A 20,042-nucleotide genomic window follows, 5' to 3' on the forward strand; every position below is an offset into this window, starting at 1 on the left:
AAAGTCCTCATTTACTGTACCTCAAGCAGTTTTCTACTTCCTTTATGTCATGAGGCTATCAACTTGTTTTTAAATGTATGTTCATCAAAAAAATCTTGTCCCTGAAGTTAACTTCTCTAATGGAGGTTTTCTTCCTTACTTTAAAAAAAAAAAAGATTTTTGATTTCTTTATTTATTTGAGAGAGAGAGGAAGACAGCACGTGTGAGTGAGCATGAGCAGGTGGGAGGGACAGAGAGAGAAGGAGAAGCTGACTCCCTACTGAGCAGGGAGCCAACATGGGGCTTGATCCCAGGACTGCCAGATCATGACCTGAGCCAAAGGAAGACACTTAACCACCTGAACCACCCAGGCACCTCTTTCTTAGATAGCTAATATCTAATCTAATATCTAATATCTATATATATATTAGAACAGCTTTTTAAAAAGATTTTATTTTAGTTTATTATTTTAAAAAATATTTTGTTTATTTATTCATGAGAGATGAGAGACAGAGGGAGGCAGAGAGGGAGGCAGGCTCCCTGTGGATCAGGGAGCCTGATTCAGGGCTCTATTCCAGGACCCTGGGATCTGGACCTGGGCTGAAGGCAGACACCCAACTGACTGAGCCACTCAGGCACCCTTATTTATTTATTTTAGAGAGAGAGAGAGAGAGATAGAGAGGCAGAGACAGAGACAGAGAGAGGAAGAGAGCATGAGCAGGTGTGGAGGGGCAGAGGGAGAGGGAGAGAATCCCAAGCAGACTCTGCACTGAGTGCAGAGCTCATAGGGCTCAATCTCACATCCCTGAGACCATGACCTGAGCCAGAATCGAGAGTCAATGGCTTAACCCACTGAACCATCCAGGTGCCCCCTTTTTAGAACAGTTTTATATTTATGGAAAATTGAGCACATAGCACAGTGTTCCCATATACCACAGCTCTTCCATATAGTTTCCCCTATTACTAACCTCTTGTATTACTATGGTATGCTATTGCAATTAATAAAACAATTAATAAAACAATATTAATACATTATAAACAACTAAAGTCCATAGTTTATGTTAAACTTCACTCTGTGTTGTTCTAGGAGTTCTATGAATTCTATGAGTTTTGACAATTGCATAATGTTGTGCATCCATGTAATATCATACTGAATAGTTTCACCACCCTACAGATCCCTTGTGTTCCACCTATTTACCTGCCTCCCTCTGAGCCTTGGCAACCACTCATCCTTCTACTGTCTCTATAGTTTTTCAGAATGTTACATGGTTGGATTCATATAGTATGTAGTCCTTTCAGATTGGCTTCTTTCAATTAGCAATATGCATTTAGAGTTCCTCCATGTTTTTTCGTGGCTTGTTAGCTCATTTCTTATTTTTTATCAGTGAATACTATTCCATTGCATGAATATATCACAGTTTGTTTACCTGTCTCCCTGTTGAAGGACATCTTAGTTGCTTCCAGTTTCTGGAACAATGGTGTTTTGATGGTTCTCATCAAGTTGAGTTAAAATTTCAAGGGTTTGCCTAGGTTGCTTATGCACAAATAGACACAAGAGGTTTTTGTAGTTAGAGATGCCTAGAGAAAGAGGCTGTTGAATGGCCTTCTTCAGGTTATAAAGCCCTGTTCGCATATGTGTTCCCCAGGTGAGGGTTTCTGTCTGAAGACTTAGTCAATTCAAAAAGAGGTGTTTCAATCTCAGAAAAATTTGGCACCAATTGTTTGGATGTTTGCCAACATCCAGTTAAAATAAAAAAATACTCTCAATTGTTCTTTTTTTTTAATTTTTTTTTATTTTTATTTATTTATGATAGTCACAGAGAGAGAGAGAGAGAGGCAGAGACACAGGCAGAGGGAGAAGCAGGCTCCATGCACTGGGAGCCTGATGTGGGATTCGATCCTGGGTCTCCAGGATCGCGCCCTGGGCCAAAGGCAGGCGCCAAACCGCTGCGCCACCCAGGGATCCCACTCTCAATTGTTCTTTGTGAGGGGTTTAGGATATGTTTGGGTGGTCTTTAGTCTACCAGGACAGACCATTTTTCCTTTTTAAGATAAGCCATGTTCTAAATAAAGGGTAGTACTTGGGCAAAATTATAACTTATCTTTTAAAACTTTATGTTTCTTTTATGCTAAGGCTGGGGGCAAGTAAATGTAATCCTTTTTACACCTTTCCTTGTTCTCTGAACAAAGTAGGAGATTATCTACACATTGTATTTGGACTAAATCACAAAGGAAATTTAGATCTTTTAAGTCTTGATTGAGGACCTGGGAAAAGTAGGAGGGGGCACTAGTGATCTCTTGGGACATGACTGTCCAGGTAGATTGTTGTCCTCTCCAGGTGAAGGCAGAAAGGTATTCATTGTTTTGAGCTAGAAGCACAATTGTTGCAATTATTGAGCTAATTGATACATAATTTAAAATAGGAACGCTTAAATTTTTCTAGAGATAAAGGAGGAGGTATTCATTAAAGAAGAAAAAAGTTTATATGACATTGATTAAAAGTTGTGAAATAAGGGCAGGTAGATATATTTTTTTATTGGAGTTCAATTTGCCAACATATAGCATAATACTCAGTGCTCATCCCATCCAGTGCCCCCCTCAGTGCCCATCACCCAGTCACCCCCACTCCCCGCCCACCTCCCTTTCCACCACCCCTTGTTCGTTTCCCAGAGTTAGGAGTCTCTCATGTTCTGTCTCCCTTTCTGATATTTCCCACTCATTTTTTCTCCTTTCCCCATTATTCCCTTTCACTATTTTTTATATTCCCCAAATGAATGAGACCATATAATGTTTGTCCTTCTCTAATTGACTTATTTCACTCAGCATAATACCCTCCAGTTCCATCCACGTTGAAGCAAATGGTGGGTATTTGTTGTTTCTAATGGCTGAGTAATATTCCATTGTATACATAGACCACATCTTCTTTATCCTTTCATCTTTCGACACCGAGGCTCCTTCCACAGTTTGGCTATTGTGGACATTGCTGCTATAAACAGTGGGGTGCAGGTGTCCCGGTGTTTCACTGAATCTGTATCTTTGGGTAAATCCCCAGCAGTGCAATTGCTGGGTCGTAGGGCAGGTCTATTTTTAACTCTTTGAGGAACCTCCACACAGTTTTCCAGAGTGACTGCACCAGTTCACATTCCCACCAACAATGCAAGAGGGTTCCCCTTTCTCCACATCCTCTCCAACATTCGTTGTTTCCTGCCTTGTTAATTTTCCCCATTCTCACTGGTGTGAGGTGGTATCTCATTGTGGTTTTGATTTGTATTTCCCTGATGGCAAGTGATGCGGAGCATTTTCTCATGTGCTTGTTGGCCATGTTATGTCTTCCTCTGTGAGATTTCTGTTCATGTCTTTAAGGGCAGGTAGATATTAAAAAAAACAATCAGAAGTCTTGAAAAGGAAAAAATGCAGCATATGAAATGTATACTCTCTTATAAAGAACATAAACAGAATTTTGAAAATATAAAAGGACAGAATCAGTGAATTTTAAGAGAGAAAGTGGGTTATCATAAAGGTCACAAAAACAGAATATGGATACTAAGAGACATGAGGATAAGAGCACTGATTAAGTAGCATGACCATTTGTCTGTTAGAAGTTCCAGATAATGGAGACGGATCCAATGGCCCAAGAGATGATGACTCATTCCTTTTTGAGATTTTTTTTAAAAAGTTAATTCTCCAGATTTAAAAAGCTCATTGAGTTGCAGCAGGCAAAATTTCTCCCACTAAGCACATCACATTGAAGCTGTAGAATATCAAGGTTAAGAAAAATGCTAAAGTAAATCCTAAACAGAATCCCTACAAAGGAGTGGCAATACAAATGACAGAAGGCTTCTCACCTGCAACAATACATGGCAAGGCAAATAATAGAGCAATATCTTTAAAGTAATGAGAAAGTATAGGCCTTATTTTATTTTATTTTATTTTATTTTATTTTTTTAAGTAGGCTCTATGCCTAATATGTAGCCCATCAGGGTTATGTAGCTTAAACATGGGTCTTAAACTCACAACCCCAAGATCAAGAACTGAGATGAGATCAATAGTTGATTGCCCAATAGACTGAGCCACCTAGGAGCCTCAAATTTTAGAATTCCACTTCTCACTAGAATATTACACAGGATTGAGGGTGTAATTGAAATATTTGCAGACATGCAAAACTAAGATTTATACACAGGCCACAACTGAAAGAATTTTATTTTTTAAATAATTTATTTATTTATTTATTCATTCATTCATTCAATTATTCATGAGAGACACAGAGAGAGTGGCAGAGACAGAGTCAGAGGGAGAAGCAGGCTCCCTGCAGGGAGACTAATGCAGGATTCTATCCCAGGACCCCAGGACTCCAGGATCAGGACCTGGGCCAAAGGCAAGGCTCAACTGCTGAGCAACCCAGGCATCCCCTGAAAGAATTTTAAAGAGGGTACCTTGGTAAGAAAAAACACCAGGACAGAATAAAGTAGTGGAATGCAAGAACAGAAGGTGAGCAAAGACACTGGCAAAGCATGTTGGCTAATCTAAATTGTAGTTATTAATGTTCAACAGAAAAAGGAACATCTTGTTGACATCAAATTTATCATGAATAATTTATTTTGTTATCAGGTAAGCCTGCAGAAATATGATATTTTAAAATTAGAAGTTGTATGTATATGGTTGTTTGTAAAAACAAAACAAAACCAAAAACAAAGAAAAAGTACCCAGTGTAGAATTAGAATTGTATCAAATAATATGGAATAGCAGAAAGGCAAAGATATTATATTGTTAGGAGGTGCATATCACCCCATTAATAGGTTAAACAAAGAAGTACAAAAGTCATCTATGCATACGGAAGAGTTTGCATTAAAATTCAACTTAAAAAACCCTTAAAGTGACCCAGCAGTTACTGTTTTTCCCTTTCTACCTTCTTTTCTCAAGTACTCAGGAGGGCATCCAGGTTTTAAAATCCTTGAAGCCCCAAGTCTGGTCCCATTTGCTCTGTTGGTAGGTTTCTGTATGTACCCAATGACCCAAAGGTTCCATGTAGATATTTTATGTATACATACAATTAACTGCCAACATTTATAATAATTTGAGAAAGCCTTTGTAGTCAGTCCAAATAGACAAAACAGAAGTCCAACATTTTTTTCATGATTAGAAAGACTAAAAACTAATCTTCAACAGCATAAGGGCTATCTACCAATCATGCACAGGAAAAATATCATGCTTTCTGGTAAAATTTAGAAACACTTGCATTAATACAAGCCATGAAATAGGGATGCCCCCATCAACCATACTATTGAACCTGGAATTGGAGTAATAGCCAATTAAAAAACCAAGGAAAAATAAAATATAAGAGGCTTGTCAAAAAAAGAGATAATATTCTCATTATTTTGGAAGTATTATTGTCTTTATTAATTAAGCAAGATACTCTACAGATAAGCCATTAAATAAATTAAATAATTTTTCTGGATACCAGATCAACATCACAAAGTATTTCTATATGCCAGTAACAATGTACAAAATATATTTAGGATCTTAGACTATCAAAACACAGAGTCTTTAGAATTATAAACTTTTCCAGCACAGGAGAATTATCTTAAAAATATTTTGGAAGCAAATAATGGAAAAAAGTTGGTTCTTTTGGGGAAAATCCCCCCAACCTAGCAATATAGTTAAAATATTTCATAACATTCTCATTAAAGAAAGGAAGGCACACAATCACTGCTTCTCATTCTGTGTTTGTTTTGTAACCAACAAACATCTGTCCACATATACTTATTTGTTAGGTTCCCCGAAAGCGTCTACAGCCACCATAAAAGTCAAAATGGCAAGCTTGTCATAAACCAGCACGGACACTTGGGCCAAAAGAGCATCAAACGAGCATCTGTCCGTTATTTATCCTTGATGATTCTTGCAAGTTGTGCAATGTACACACAGCCGCTGGTAGAAGGCTCTCTGAAGGTGCTCGCTGGGTGGCAAGAGGCTGCGGGAGCCGTTCATTCCTGGAACAGGCGTCTCCGGGCCTTGGGGGAGGGTCCTGGAGGGCGCTGGGGGCGCACGTGGGGACCCGGACTCGGAGAGGGCGGCAGAGGCTGGAGTGGCGAGCCGGGGAAGGGCTCCAGGAGGTGGGGGTCCAGGTCGAAGTAGCGGAGAGGAGAGAGCCTCTTTGGACCAGGGCCGGGGGCCCGCGGGCGCGGGCGCGGCCCGGCCACCCCCCCAGCGCAGGCCCGCAGCTCAGGCGCCCAGCCGGCCGTGGGGCCCGCCCGCGGCGGCGGGAGCTCGGGGTCGGCGTCCTCCGCACAGGCCTCCTCCTGGGCGGCCACGTCCGGGACAGACGCGCAGAGGGCCTCGTGCGGGCCGGCGGCTTGGTGCCCGGGCGCGCTCGGGACGGCGCCCTGCTCCGGGCCGGCAGGCGGGTGGCCCTGGCCCCCCGCGCGCAGGAGGGCCTCGGGGACCAGCAGCAGGGTGAGGCCCCCGAGGGACACCTGCAGGACCGACGTGGGCTCGGGCTCGAGCACCAGGTCGACGTCGTCCAGGAGCAGCTGCAGGGCAGAGCCGGCGGCCAGGACCACCACGGAGGCGAGCGCGCCGGCGGCCGGGGGCCCCTCCATGCCTTGCGGGCCCTCGGGCTCCGGGGTGCGGCGGCGCTTGGCCGGGCCGGGTCCTCCGCGCGGCGGTCCCCAGCAGGGCTCGGGGTGGGCGCTGGGGCTGCGGGGCCGGCTGCCCATCCCCGGGCCGGCGCTGCGGGCGGCGCTCCCGGGGCCTGGGTCCCGCACGCGGTGCCGGGTCTGGACGCCAGGGGAGGCGGCGGGGGGCGCGGGGCGACGCGGCCCGATGCCCGGGACTCCGGGGGCGCCTCCCGGGAGGCCCGCGGGCCGGGGGCTGGTGGCGCGAGCAGCGGTGCAGGGCCTGGCCTCGGGCGGCGTTGGAATCGCAGGTTCTTCACACCGACGGGTCTGAGCCAATGGCATTTCAAAGGACGCGGCGGAACCAGAGTCGCAAAATGTCACGCGAGGCCCCGCCCCTTCCGAGGCCCCGCCCCTTCCGAGGCCCCGCCCTTCCGAGGCCCGCCCCTTCCGAGGCCCCGCCCTTCCGAGGCCCCGCCCCGCGCCCTCAGTGACCCAGGCTGTGGCGAGGGGAAGACTTCCGAGGGCCTCTAGGAGGCCGAGCGATGGGGCCGCCTAGGGCGTGGCTCCCAGTGTCAAGATCTCGGCCTTCCGCGAGTTGACCTCAGCTGGAAAAGTGATTACGTTTCATTTCCCATCAGTGGAAAGCTGCACCAGGATGGGGAGATGTAAGGCCCTCCCCCCCGGAGCCCCGCCCCGGAAGTGACGAGCTCTTCTTTCGGTTGCGCAGCGAGAGGAGTTTTTGGTCCTTATCCTTACGTCAGCGCGCAAGTGGTGACCCCGGTCAGGACCTTTCAGAGGTGCTGGAGGGGAAGTAAGATTAGCGTTGCTTATGTTACTAGCTGGCCCGGCATGATCAATTTATTACTTAAAATATACATATCTGTTTTGTACAGTAGTAATTATTATACTGCGATCATCAGTGGTCGGAGTTTATTTAGTTCGACGTAAAACACAATCACGAAGTCTATCTATCTTTAGCCCAATTTACAGATGATGAAAATGTCCTGCAGAGCGTTAATCCGCTTGCTCAGAAGCCCAGAACTAGTAGAACTGGGTCTGACACGACAAGGCCCACTTAAGATGCAGCGTCAGTGACTTTGATCTGCGTGGTGCATTGTGGCTGCAAAGAACGAAGGTGTGGTCATCTCGTTTTCTAGTGTTAATAGAAAAAAACATCCACCACTGATTTCGGAATAAGTAATACCCCTAATATGGTTACAGAGGACGAGAAAACATTTCCTTCCACCCCTCCTGTGCCTTATCCAAATGATTGCTCACTTTATACTTTTTTTACAAAGTGGCCTATTTATACTTTCATTTTTAGGGCTGTGTAGCATTCCTTTGTATGGAATTATTTTTAAGCCAGACCTCTCTTAATGGGCATTTAAGCTAGTGGTTTGTGACTTGGCGGCGTTGCCATTCCCTGGCAAATTCGTGGAAAATGCAGATGCTTTCCTCCATCCCCAAATTACTGGATCAGAATTCCTGGAGCATAGGACCTAGGAATTCTCTGTAAGCACCTCCAAAAACATTTTTTTTCTGTTTTACACTGAAGTTTAAGATCACAGTTTTTATTAGCGGTTGAGAAGTTTGGGTAGCAGGGTGGTTATGCCTGCTGTCAGGGCCCTGATTGTTGGTGACAGGGTTATGAAGAAAACTCAAACTTCTTGGGCTGCATTCAGGATTTTTCCTTGCACAGCTGGCCTACATCTTCTCTTAGGGCGGGGTTTCTGGCGTTGCTGGCTGCAGGAGGCACTGTCTTCCTGAACTAGCAAGGACTGTGCGGCAACGCAGCGGAGGTGCGATGAGGGGCAGGGGAGGAGAGAAATCGGGCTGCTGGGAAACTGCAGTCCCCATGGAGTGAATGTGGACGCCGCTGGAAGCTACTCCGAGGGTCCCAGGTGATAGGAGCCACTGCTGTGCTGCTGGTGTTCAGGTAGAAGATGGTGGTAGTGGTGTGGTTGGGGGGTCGGTGGGGAGGAGCTTGCAGGAATCACTGCGGTTGGCCCTTGAAATTTCTAGCGAGGGGAATAATGGGAGTTCCACTCAGTAGAGTGAAAGTGGACGTGCCCTGATGTAAGGCACAGATGACGACTCTTGAGCTCACCAGGACACAGGGAGGGGTGTGGGGCTCCTGGCCTGCCCAGTAGTGGGGCTCTGAGCAAGGTGGATCCTGGCCTTGACTGGTATCACCTGGTATCTGCTGCTCACTTGACTTAAGCAGGTCCACTTCGCAGCTCATCATTGTCCCTGGTCCTGTGAATCCTCACTGTGAATTCCCCTTCCAAGGGAATATGGTCCTGTCCTGAGACAGAACAGTTAGCAGGGCTCCTGGAGTAGATGCACACCTGATTTCCCCTTCTGGTCATCCATTTCCTACTTCGGTGATTGAGGAGCAAGTCATTTCACCTTCTCTGAGCCTCCATTTCCTTACCTGTAAAATGGGAGAATGCCATCTACTGCTGGGCAGTTATGAGATAATGTATGTAAAATGTTGTTGGAACAATTTTTTTTATAAGATCATGTCTGTGAACTGCCTAAGATTATGACAATGAGAGGCATCAGTTAAAATTGTAAGCATATATTGAAAGGAGAATTGGTCCCCAGGGACAAACATATCTGGAACACTATATGAAAATCATCAGTCGAGATAGCCCTTTGTTCTTGGTTCCTAAGCAGGGTTGGGGCAAAACTACTTGTTATAAAGGAAATTCCTAAGAACCTTAATTAGAGTTTCTTTTTTTTTTTTTTTTGTGCTTTTCTTCTTTTTTTAAATAGAACGGGGGAGGGGCAAAAAAACCCCAAAAACAAAAAACAAAAAACAAACTCCAAAACAAAACACAAAAAGAAATGGAAGCACCATCCATCGTGAGGGAAAGAAAAGATGCAAACACTTTGGAATGTTCACAGAGCATGAGGCTAACTCTCTACAGAGTGTGGCTAGGCAGCTTAGTGAATTAATTGCTTATGAATTAAAAATAAATTATTATAAAATAGATTTCTGTACATTTTACATACATATAATCTCTCTGGATATGTAAGCCAGGTTGGGAGGTCCCAGGGCCGCGGGGGCCATCAGTCCCAGCCGAAGTCCTGGCCGGTCATCTGGTAAAACTTCAAGTTGAAGGGCCTGTAGAAGTCGCACAGCCTGCGCACCACGTCGCGGTGGATGTCGGGGTGGGTCCTGCCCTTGGTCTTGCCCAGGCAGTGGGGCTTGCAGCTGCCCTCGGCCTTCTTGAGGCACGGGAAGTTAATTAGAGTTTCTGAAATTCAAACTCAGAGCATGTACTGAGAATCTGTCTTCCTTAACATTTCACTTTATGAGGATCCAAAGGACCGTTGGGTCAATGTGTTGTATTTGTTCAAGATAGTATAATAATCATTGTTATTATTTGTTAAATAACGGGGACACATCCAAACGCTTTCCAATTCTTCCTAAATAAAAGCCCAAGGCTGCTTTTGTTGCTGTTGTTGTAAAAAAAAAATGTTGTTGGAACATAGTAAGTGCTTAGTAAATAGTAGCGGTTTACTGTTTATTATGTTAATAATCTGTCTCTCCCACTTTACAATGTCAGTGCTGTTTGCCAGCGTCTTGAGCCGTGTGCTTGGCATGTAGCAGGCATTGTGCAAATGGTAAAAATATCATCATCATCATCATCATGATCCTCCTAAAAGGGGGTCTGATCTGTTAGAAAGTACTCCTCAAGATCTTTTTAAATTTTTTAAAAAAGATTTTATCTATTTATTCATGATATGATTCAGGCTTGTTGATCAGATACCTTCCATACTGCCTGATTTTAGTTTCCTGCAAGAGTCCCAGGGACTGTCAGGGCCACTCATTGGGTTTCCTTGGGGTCATTCAATACGGTCTAACCAATCAGAAAATGCTTGCATCGCTCTGCGGGCGGAATTAGCTACTATAGCTTCAGGTTCCGGGCAGGGTACAGGGTGGCCACAGACAGGTCCTAGTCGAAAAAAAAAGTGGAGGTCACTTGGGTACTGGAAGTTAAGTGCAAGGTGGACATGAATGAGAGTCGAGTTTCCTCAGCATTGGGCGTCAGGGCACTCGACTCCTTCATTGTTGGACTGGAGACCGGGAGGCCCAAGCCCTATGCTCCGTGCCCTGCCACTGGTCTTGGCATCGGCTGTTACGTTACTTTCTAGAATGCATAACTGGCTTTAAGAAAATTTTATTTACATAAGTAATAATACCTGAATATATTCTCAAAAAAAATATAAACAGTGTAGCTCTCCCTTCCACTCCCCACCAATCCCTAATCCAGGACTGATGTGGTAAGATACTCTCTTTGTATTTACAAACAAAACATAGGGTATTTGTTTCCTTCCTGGAATGGCAAACTATTGTGGGTATTTTTCTGTAATAAGTTAGGGCTTACTGCTCCTTGGTATTGTTATCTGCAAAATACATGATCTCTTCTGTCTTTTATGAAGAGATCTTCGTCAACATGCCATCCCAGAGTCTATATCTTGTTTGAAAATTTTGTCTAAGTACAGGAAAAGGCGACTTCAGATATCTCTTGTACAGCAACTCCTCTGTCTTTTCCTGAAGAAGAATAATTATAGTGGCCCATTCACTTTCTGCTCATCTCAAAATAATTCTGGTAATTCTGGTATATCTTTACTTTCTGAACACATCACTGAGGGGTGAATGGCATTATACAATTACTGATGGTATTACGATGATTAGATATGATCATGGCCTAATGTTATCATAAAATCATTAATACCTTACTGTTTTAAAAATATTTTATTTATTTATTTGACAGAGAGAGATAGAGCATGCACACACAAGCAGAGGGAGTAGCAGAGGCATAGATGGAAACAGGCTCCTCACTGAGCAGGGAGCCCAACCTGGGGCTCCCATCCCAGGACCCTGGGATCATGACCTGAGCTGAAGGCAGATGCTTAACTGACTGAGCCATCCAGGTACCCCAATACCTTACTATTTTAAGAATGCCCAAATTGACAGTAGTTATTTGGATATATGGCCTTTTAAAGGCTAAAGCTGAAGCTAAATTGCAATTTTTTTTTAAACAAACACTTAGGTTTCTCTATTATATGATTTCTCTCTCTCCTTCTCTCTCTCTCTGTGTATGTATAATTTTAAAATTTATTTATTTTTTAAAAAGATTTATTTATTTATTTATTTATTTATTTACTTACTTACTTACTTACTTACTTATTTATTTCACAGGAGAGCATGCCCTCTCCCAAGTAAGGGGAAGGGCAGAGGCAAAGAATCTCCAGCAGACTCCCCCACTGAACCTGGAGGGGAGGGGAGCTCCATCTCAAGACCCATGAAACAATGACCTGAGCCCAAGTCACCAGTACCCCTTCAACTCACTGAGCCCCTTATTGATTTTATTTTTTTTAATCTTAAAGTGCAAACGCCTTTATTGTTTGTAAAGGGAAGTGGAAGAGGAGGGGACAATGGCAGCTCTGGCTCCAGGGACAGCTCCAGAGACTTCAGTCCACTGCTGTCCTTCTAGTGATTTCTGTATGTTAATTTTGCTTTCAGATTTCTTATGAAATTGTCTTTTTTTTCCCCGCTTTCTAGGTTTACAAAAATCATATGGTCTGCAAATGTCTTCTCTTCTCTTCTTTTTTATTTTTTAAGGCTTTTATTTATTTATTCATGAGAGACACAGAGGGGCAGAAACATAGGCAGAGGGAGAAGCAGGCTCCCTGTGGGGAGCCCGATGCGGGACTCGATCCCAGGACCCCAGGATCATGACCTGAGCCAAGGCAGACGCTCAACCACTGAGCCACCCAAGTGTCCTTCTTCTTGTCTTTTGAAATTTTATACATCTGATTTCTTTCTCCTTTTTAATTCTGTTGACTAGTACTTCCAGTACAATGTTAAATACTAGTGGGAAAGAGACTTCCTTTTTTTGTTCTAGACTTTGGAGGGAATGCTGCTGGTGTTTGCCTGTTAAGGATAATACTGGCTGTTGCTCAGAAATTAATGTCATGTCAAAGAAATATCAGTATCTTTTGTTTTGAAATATTTCCAAAAAACCACCATTTATCCTTCATTAACTTTTTACATTTTGCCACATTTGCTCTATATTTCCTGTCTCTCACAAAGACCACACGAGATACAGATATATATATATATATATATCTTTGAATCATTTGATAGTACATTGTATATATTAGGCCTCTTGACTCCATAATATTTCAGTGTGTGTGTGTATATATATATATATATTTTTTTTAAAGATTTTACTTATTTATTTATGAGAGGCAGAGAGAGAGGCAGAGACATAGGGAGAGGGAGAAGCAGGCTCCCTGTGGGGCTCAATCCCAGGACTCTGGGATCACAACCTGAGCCAAAGGCAGATGCTCAACCACTGAGCCACCCAGGTGTCCCCTAACAAGAATATTCTTGTATATCTTTAGTATAGTTGTCAAATTAAGAAAAATTTAACATGGTTGCTATACTTTAAGAGTCCATTTTCCAATTTTGTGTGTTGTACCAATAATGTTTTTAAAATATATACCTCTATCTATCTCTACCTTTTAAAAATTTATTTTATTTATTTATGTATTTATTATGTATTTATTATAATCAATCAATTAATTAATTAATTATTTTGCCTGTAAGGTACAGGTGAGGATCATGTATTTCTTTCACATGTCATGTCTAAGGGGGAGAGGTGTGAGGAGGTGGAGAGAGAGAGGGAGAGGGAGAGAAGGTTAAGCAGGCTCCACTCCTGGCATGGAACCCACCTGGGGCTCCATCCCAGGACCCTGAGGTCATGACCTGAGCAGAAAGCAAGAGTTGTATGCTTAAATGACTGAGCCACCCAGGTACTTTCTATTTGGGTGTAGTCTCAGTAGTTTATTTTTGGTTTTGTTTCCCTTGCCTCAGGAGACCTATCTAGATAAACATTGCTACAACTCTTATAATAATAATTCTTAAAAACTACTTTTCCTCAATGTTAATATAGTTACTTAGCTCTCTTATGGTTACTGTTTGCGTGTTATATCTCCTACCGTTTCAACTCATTTGTTTCTTTGAATCTCAAGTGTGTGTCTTATAGACAACACATAGTTGGATCTTGCTTTTTTTTTTTTTTTTTTTTTAAATCCAGTCCAACAGTTTCTGCCTTTTGATTGGGATATTTGTATTTATGGTCAATTATTTTTGTGGTTGAATTTACACTTGTCATTTTGATATTTATTATCTAACTCCTTCTGTCTTTTTTTTTTTTTGTTCCTCTGCTATTCCTTGACTTCTTTTGTGTTAAGTAAATGGTATTTTTGTGTGTATCATTTTAAAATTTCTCTGTTGACTTTTTAGCCCTATTATTTTGAGCTCTTTGTGGTTGGGATCTAGGGATCACAATATGCATCTTAACTTGCTACAATCTGCTTGAGAGTAATACTAACTTAATTTCAATACTATATAAAAATGTTGCTCTAATATAACATCATTCCTTCTTTTTCATTCTACAGTCTCATCTATATTATATTCATATATGTTATGAATCTAATAATATAGTGTTATAATTATTGCATTTTACAGTCTTCTGTCTTTTAAGGAAGAGAGGAAATGAGAGAATATATTTATAACGTTTCTTAATAATAGATTTTATTTTTTAGAGCAGTTGTAGGTTCACAGAAAAATTGAACAGAAAGTAAGAACAGTTCATGAATACCTCCCTTTACACATGTATAGCCTCCCCAACTATTAATATCCTGCACCAGTACTTATATTTGTTACAACTGATGAACCTACATTGACACATCATTATTACCCAAAGTCCATAGTGTACATTGGGGTTTATTCTTGTCATTGTCTGGTTCTGTGGGTTTTGACAAATGTATATTGACGTGTCTGTCATTGTGGTATCATACAGAATAATTGCCTTAACAATCCTTCTGGTAACCATCAGTTTGTTCTCTGTAGTTAAGAGTCTGTTTATTGGTTTGTCTCTATTTTTTTTTCTTCTTTGCTCATTTGTTTTGTTTCCTAATTTCCACATATGAGTGAAATCATATGGTATTTGTCTTTCTCTGACTTATTTCACTTAGCATTATACTCTTTTGTTCCATTTGTGTTGTTGCAAATGGCAAGATTTTATTCTTTTTCATGGCTGAATAATGTTTCATTATATATGTATACTATGTATGTATATATATTGATATATACACATATACATCTTTATCCATTCATCTATCCATGGACACTTAAGGCTGCTTTCATAATTTGGCTATTGTAAATAATCCTGCAATTAACATAAGAATGAATTAGGTTTTGTTTTTTTTTTTTTTTTAATTTTTATTTATTTATGATAGTCACACAGAGAGAGAGAGAAGCAGAGACATAGGCAGAGGGAGAAGCAGGCTCCATGCACCGGGAGCCCGACGTGGGATTCGATCCTTGGTCTCCAGGATCACGCCCCGGGCCAAAGGCAGGCGCTAAACCGCTGCGCCACCCAGGGATCCCTGTTTTTGTAAATACCCAGTAATGTGATTACTGGATTGTAGTTACTTTTAACTTTTGAGGAGCTTCCAAACTGTTTTCCACAGTGGCTGCACCAGTTTGCATTCTGACCAACAATACACGAGGGTTCTTTTTCTTCATGTCTTCATTAACACTTGTTTGTTGTGTTTTTGATTTTTTTAGGCATTTTGATAGGTGTGAGGGGATATTGCATTGTAGTTTTGATTTTCCTGATGATGTTGAGCATCTTTTTATGTGCCTGTTGGCTATTAGTATATCTTCTTTGGAGAAATTGCTATTCATGTCTTCTGCCCATGTTTTTTTTTTTTTTTTTTTTTCTCTGCCCATGTTTTAATTGGATTATTTGTTTTTGGGTGTTGAGTTGTATAAGTTCTTTATATATATTGGATACTAACCTTTTATCGGATATGTCATTTGCAAATATCTTCTCCCATTCAATAGGTTGCCTTTTAGTTTTGCTGACTGTCTCCTTTGATGTGTAGGAGCTTTTTATTTTGATGTAGTCCCAATAGTTTATTTTTGCTTTTATTTCTCTTGCCTGGAAAAAGTCACTATAGCCAATATCAGAGAAATTCTGCCTGTGATCTCTTCAAGGATTTTATGGTTTCAGGTCTCATTTTTAGGTGTTTAACCCATTTTTAGTTTATTTTTATGTATGGTGTTAAAAGGTAGTCCAGTTTCATTCTTTTGCATGTGGCTGTCCAGTTTTCCCAACACCATTTGTTGAAGAGACTCTTTTCCCACTGTATATTCATTCTTCCTTTGTTGAAAACTAATTGACCATATAATTGTGAGTTTATTTCTGGGTTTTCTATTCTGTTCCATTGATCTATTTGTCTATTTTTGTGCCAGTACCATATTGTTTTGATTACTACAGCTTTGTAATATAACTTGAAGTCCATAATTGTGATACCTTCAGTTGTGTTTTTCAATATTGTTTTGGCTATTTGGAGTCTTACGTGGTTGCACAAAGTTTAGGATTATTTGTTCTAGTTCTGTGAAAAATGGTTTTGGTATTTTGATATGGATTACACTAAATGTGTAGATTGTTTTGGGTAGTATAAGCATTTTAACATTATTTATTCTTCTAATCCATGAGCATGGAATATCTTTCCATTTGTTTATGTCATCTTCAATTTCTTTCGTCAGTGTTTTATAGTTTCCAGAGTACAGATATTTCCCCTCCTTGGTTAAGTTATTTCTAGGTGTTTTTTATTCTCCATGCAATTATAAATGGGATTATTTTTTAAATTTCCCTTTCTACTGCTTCATTATTAGTGTATAGATGTGCAACAGATTATCTGTATATTGATTTTGTATCCTATGACTTTACTCAATTCATTTATCAGTTCTAGGAGGTTTCTGGTGAAGTCTTTAGGGTTTTTTATATATAGTATGTTGTCTGCAAATAGTGGAAGTTTTGGTCAGCCCCGGTGGTGCAGCTGTTTAGCGCCGCCTGCAGCCTAGGGTGTGATCCTGGAGACCGGGATCAAGTCCCACTTCGGGCTCCCTGCATGGAGCCTGCTTCTCCCTCTGCCTGTGTCTCTGCCTCTCTCTGTCTCTGTCTCTCTATGAATAAATAAATAAAAATCTTTAAAAAAATAGTGGAAGTTTTAAATCTTCCTTACCAATTTGGTTGCCTTTTATTTCTTTTCGTTGTCTGATTGCTGTAGCTAGGATTCCAATACTATGTTGAATAAGAGTGATGATAACTCAGCCATTAGAAATGACAAATACCCACCATTTGCTTTGACGTGGATGGAACTGGAGGGTATTATGCTGAGTGAAATAAGTTTGAGAAGGACATTTTATGGTCTCATTCATTTGGGGAATATAAATAATACTGAAAGGGAATAGAGGGGAAGGAAGAAGAAATGGGTAGGAACTATCAGAAAGGGAGACAGAACATGGAAGACTCCTAACTCTGGGAAACGAACTAGGGGTGGTGGAAGGGAAGGAGGGCGGGGGTTGGGTGTGACTGGGTGGCGGGCACTGAGGGGGGCACTTGACAGGATGAGCACTGGGTGTTATTCTGTATGTTGGCAAATTGAACACCAATAAAAAATAAATTTATTATTAAAAAAAGAGTGATGATAATGGGCATTTTAAAAAAGATTTAGGTATTCATTTGAGAAAGAGAAAATGAGAAGTGGGAAAGGCGGGAGGTGGGGGGAGAGAGAGAGAAAAAGAGAAAGAAAAGAGCAGACTCGCCTTGAACAGGAAGCCTGATGTGGAGCTCAGTCTGGGACTGAAGATCATGACCTGAACCAAGGGCAGACACTGAACTGACTGAGCCACCCTGGTGCCCTGACAGTGGGCATTCTTATCTTTAGGAAAAAAGGTCTAGTTTTTCCCCTATTGAGTATGATATTGCTGTGGGTTTTCATATAAGACCTTTATTATGTTGAGGTATCTTGTTGAGGGTTTTTATCATGAATGGATGTTGTACTTTGTCAGATGCTTTTCCTGTATCTATCAAAATGATCATATGATTTTTATTTTTTCTCTCTTTTTTTTTCTTGAGCTTGACAATTTTTTTTCTCACTAAAGGTTTAAAACCAAAGTAGTTTCTCTTTGCAGCAAATGTACATTAGAATAGAGTCTGTATAGCCAAGGGCTCTGGGCCCTGCCTTGCCCTATGTCCCTGTATTTCCTGGGCCAAACCTGAAAATAAATATAGTGTTATTGCTCTGCAGGACATAGAGGCAATGTACTTCCTACCCCCTGAAGTGGCTGGGTGGGACTGATGGTCACTCTAAGGGTCCACAAGCTGATACCTGCTTAGGGTTATTGCTTCAAGGGGAGCAGTAATACCTAATGCAAATAATGAGAAGAGGAACAAAGTGGGGAGGGGCCTTTACTTTTTAAATCCCCCTCTGGAGAGGGGGTTGGATTAAGCAGCAGCAAAAGCATCACCCACTGGGACACTGTGGCCTCCACTCCCTTTTGCAAGGCCCCCTACACTCTGGGGGCATGTTATGGCTTGCAAGGGTCAGCACTGTGTTCTGAGCCTGAGCACACATGTCCCGGCTTCTAAGAACCCCTGGGAGGGGGAGAGGGAGGGCATAGGGCCTACTCCCAGGGACTGATGGTATTGCCCTGGCCCTGCCAGCAGTCTGGCACTGCCCAGCCCCCAGCTCTGCCCTGTTGGGGCTGACCATGTACTGGGCAGGTTCTGCCAGCATCCCCTCCCATACTCACCCCTTGCCTCTGTCCATCATGGTCTTGAGCATCTCCAAGAACAGCTTGTGCATGGGCACCTTGCCCTCCAGCTTCACCCCATAGAAATGGACCATCACTTTGCCCACTTTCTAGCAAAGGGGTGGTAGCATGAGCAGCCTGCCTGCCTGTCACTGCTCAGTACCCCTCCAGGGCCCAGCCTGCCTGCTTCATATTCCAGCAGGACTTCCTGTAGAGTTTCTCACAGCTGCTCCACAACCTTGGCATCCTCAAAGAGCACAGAGTCTGAATTGGCAAGGGTCATGGTCTTCAGCAGGACCTATATACCTTATGCTCCAGCCACAAAGCCTGTAGTTGCCTTACCAGTTACAGCAGGACAGTCCCTAGTTTCCCCCAAGCCAGCTGCTTGTGCCCCCTTTGCATCCAGGACCAGGTCTTCAGCAAAGGCCCACTCACCCTGTAGTGGCAGTGAGTGCTGGACCACACCCAACACCAGGACCTCCATCTATACCCTCTGTAGACATCTGGTCAGACAGTGACTGTGATGATAAGCCTGGGATGCTCTTAGCCCAGCTGATGGTGACCATGATCTCTCCATCAGAGAGGTCACAGAGGGTAGTCAGAGCTGGAAGTTTGGGGGCCCACTGGGTTGGGCATAAGGTTCTCAGGCTCAACCACAGGAGGTAGGACACCAGTGCATTTACTGGAGTGGTTCTCTGAGTGCTTCTAGCTACTTCCAGGGGTGTAGCAGGGTGGGAGCCTGGGAAGGGCACTGGGTCCACCTCTAGCTGCTGCTTATACTTCTGTCACCCACCCCAGATACTGTCCAGACATACCCCCTCCTTGAGCATGTCCACCCCCGGGCACTTGGTGAAGGGACAGGCCTGATAGGGCTGTGTCTCTGCTTGGTGAACTCATACTCATTGGAGGCTGGGCAGCTATACTCAATGTTCTCCTGGATGGTCCTCTTGAAGAATGCTTTGTAGGCCTTACAAGGTGCTACAATCATAGTGGTAGCTGGATGCCACATCCCCATAGAAGTGTTTGGGCATGGGGCTGAGCAGCAGCTTCCCACCACCTGCTCAGCAGGCCCACCCCTCTCCATATCCTCCTTTTTCTTGTGACCTGGGGTGCAGTGGGTGGGAGCTGGACTAGGAGCCGGGGGTGGGGATGAGGGATGGGAGGGGCTTGGTCTCTAAGGAACCCTTTGGGCTGTTGAGGCTGGCTGGCACTGCCATGATGTAAAGAGGCTCAATACCTACAACCTGGCTGGACATGGTGCTGGTCACCTGGAGGCTCCACAGGGTGGGCGGGCAGGCATGGGGACCCAGGGCCAGAGCATGCAGGTGAGCCTGGGGCCATCAAAGGCCCCTCCTCTGCCCTACCCTGCCTTGTCCCCTCACTGGGCAGAGCTGCAGGCAGCTTGTAGGATACAAAAGGACATGCTTCCTACTTTGCTTCCTTCAGCTGACAGGAGGTTAGGCTTTTATTCTTTTATTGATGTAATGTATCATCTTGATAGTTTTATGAATATTGAACCACCCTTGCATCCTGGGAATAAATCCCTCTTAATCATGGTGAATTACTTTTTTCATGTATTGTTAGATTTGGTTTGCTAATATCTTGTTGAGAATTTTTGCATCTATGTTCATCAGAGCCTGCAGTTCCCTCTTTTGTAGTGTTTTTTTTTTTTTTTTATCTGATTTTGGTATCAGGGTAATGCTGGCCTCAGAATGAATTTGGAAGCTTTCCTTCCTTTTCTATTTTTTGAAATA

The 20,042-nt window shown here is 42.9% G+C and overlaps 1 protein-coding gene and 1 pseudogene across 1 annotated transcript; both read right to left on the reverse strand.

The window, feature by feature from the left end:
• Window positions 1-4,687: 4,687 nt before the first annotated feature.
• Window positions 4,688-6,692, reverse strand: LOC611145 (proline-rich protein 23A-like). Its single transcript, XM_038571030.1, has one exon. It carries the CDS (start codon window positions 6,690-6,692, stop codon window positions 5,961-5,963), a length of 732 nt encoding a protein of 243 aa, XP_038426958.1. The 3' UTR covers window positions 4,688-5,960.
• A 2,976-nt stretch (window positions 6,693-9,668) lies between these two features.
• LOC611155 lies at window positions 9,669-19,544 on the reverse strand (annotated as a pseudogene).
• Between the last annotated feature and the right edge of the window lie 498 nt (window positions 19,545-20,042).

Source organism: Canis lupus, chromosome 23, assembly GCF_011100685.1.
Source record: "Canis lupus familiaris isolate Mischka breed German Shepherd chromosome 23, alternate assembly UU_Cfam_GSD_1.0, whole genome shotgun sequence".
Lineage (NCBI taxonomy): Eukaryota > Metazoa > Chordata > Mammalia > Carnivora > Canidae > Canis > Canis lupus.

Excerpts from the sequence above, each read along its gene's own strand:
- LOC611145 (XM_038571030.1), bottom strand. The coding sequence starts at position 6,692 with ATGGGCAGCCGGCCCCGCAGCCCCAGCGCCCACCCCGAGCCCTGCTGG.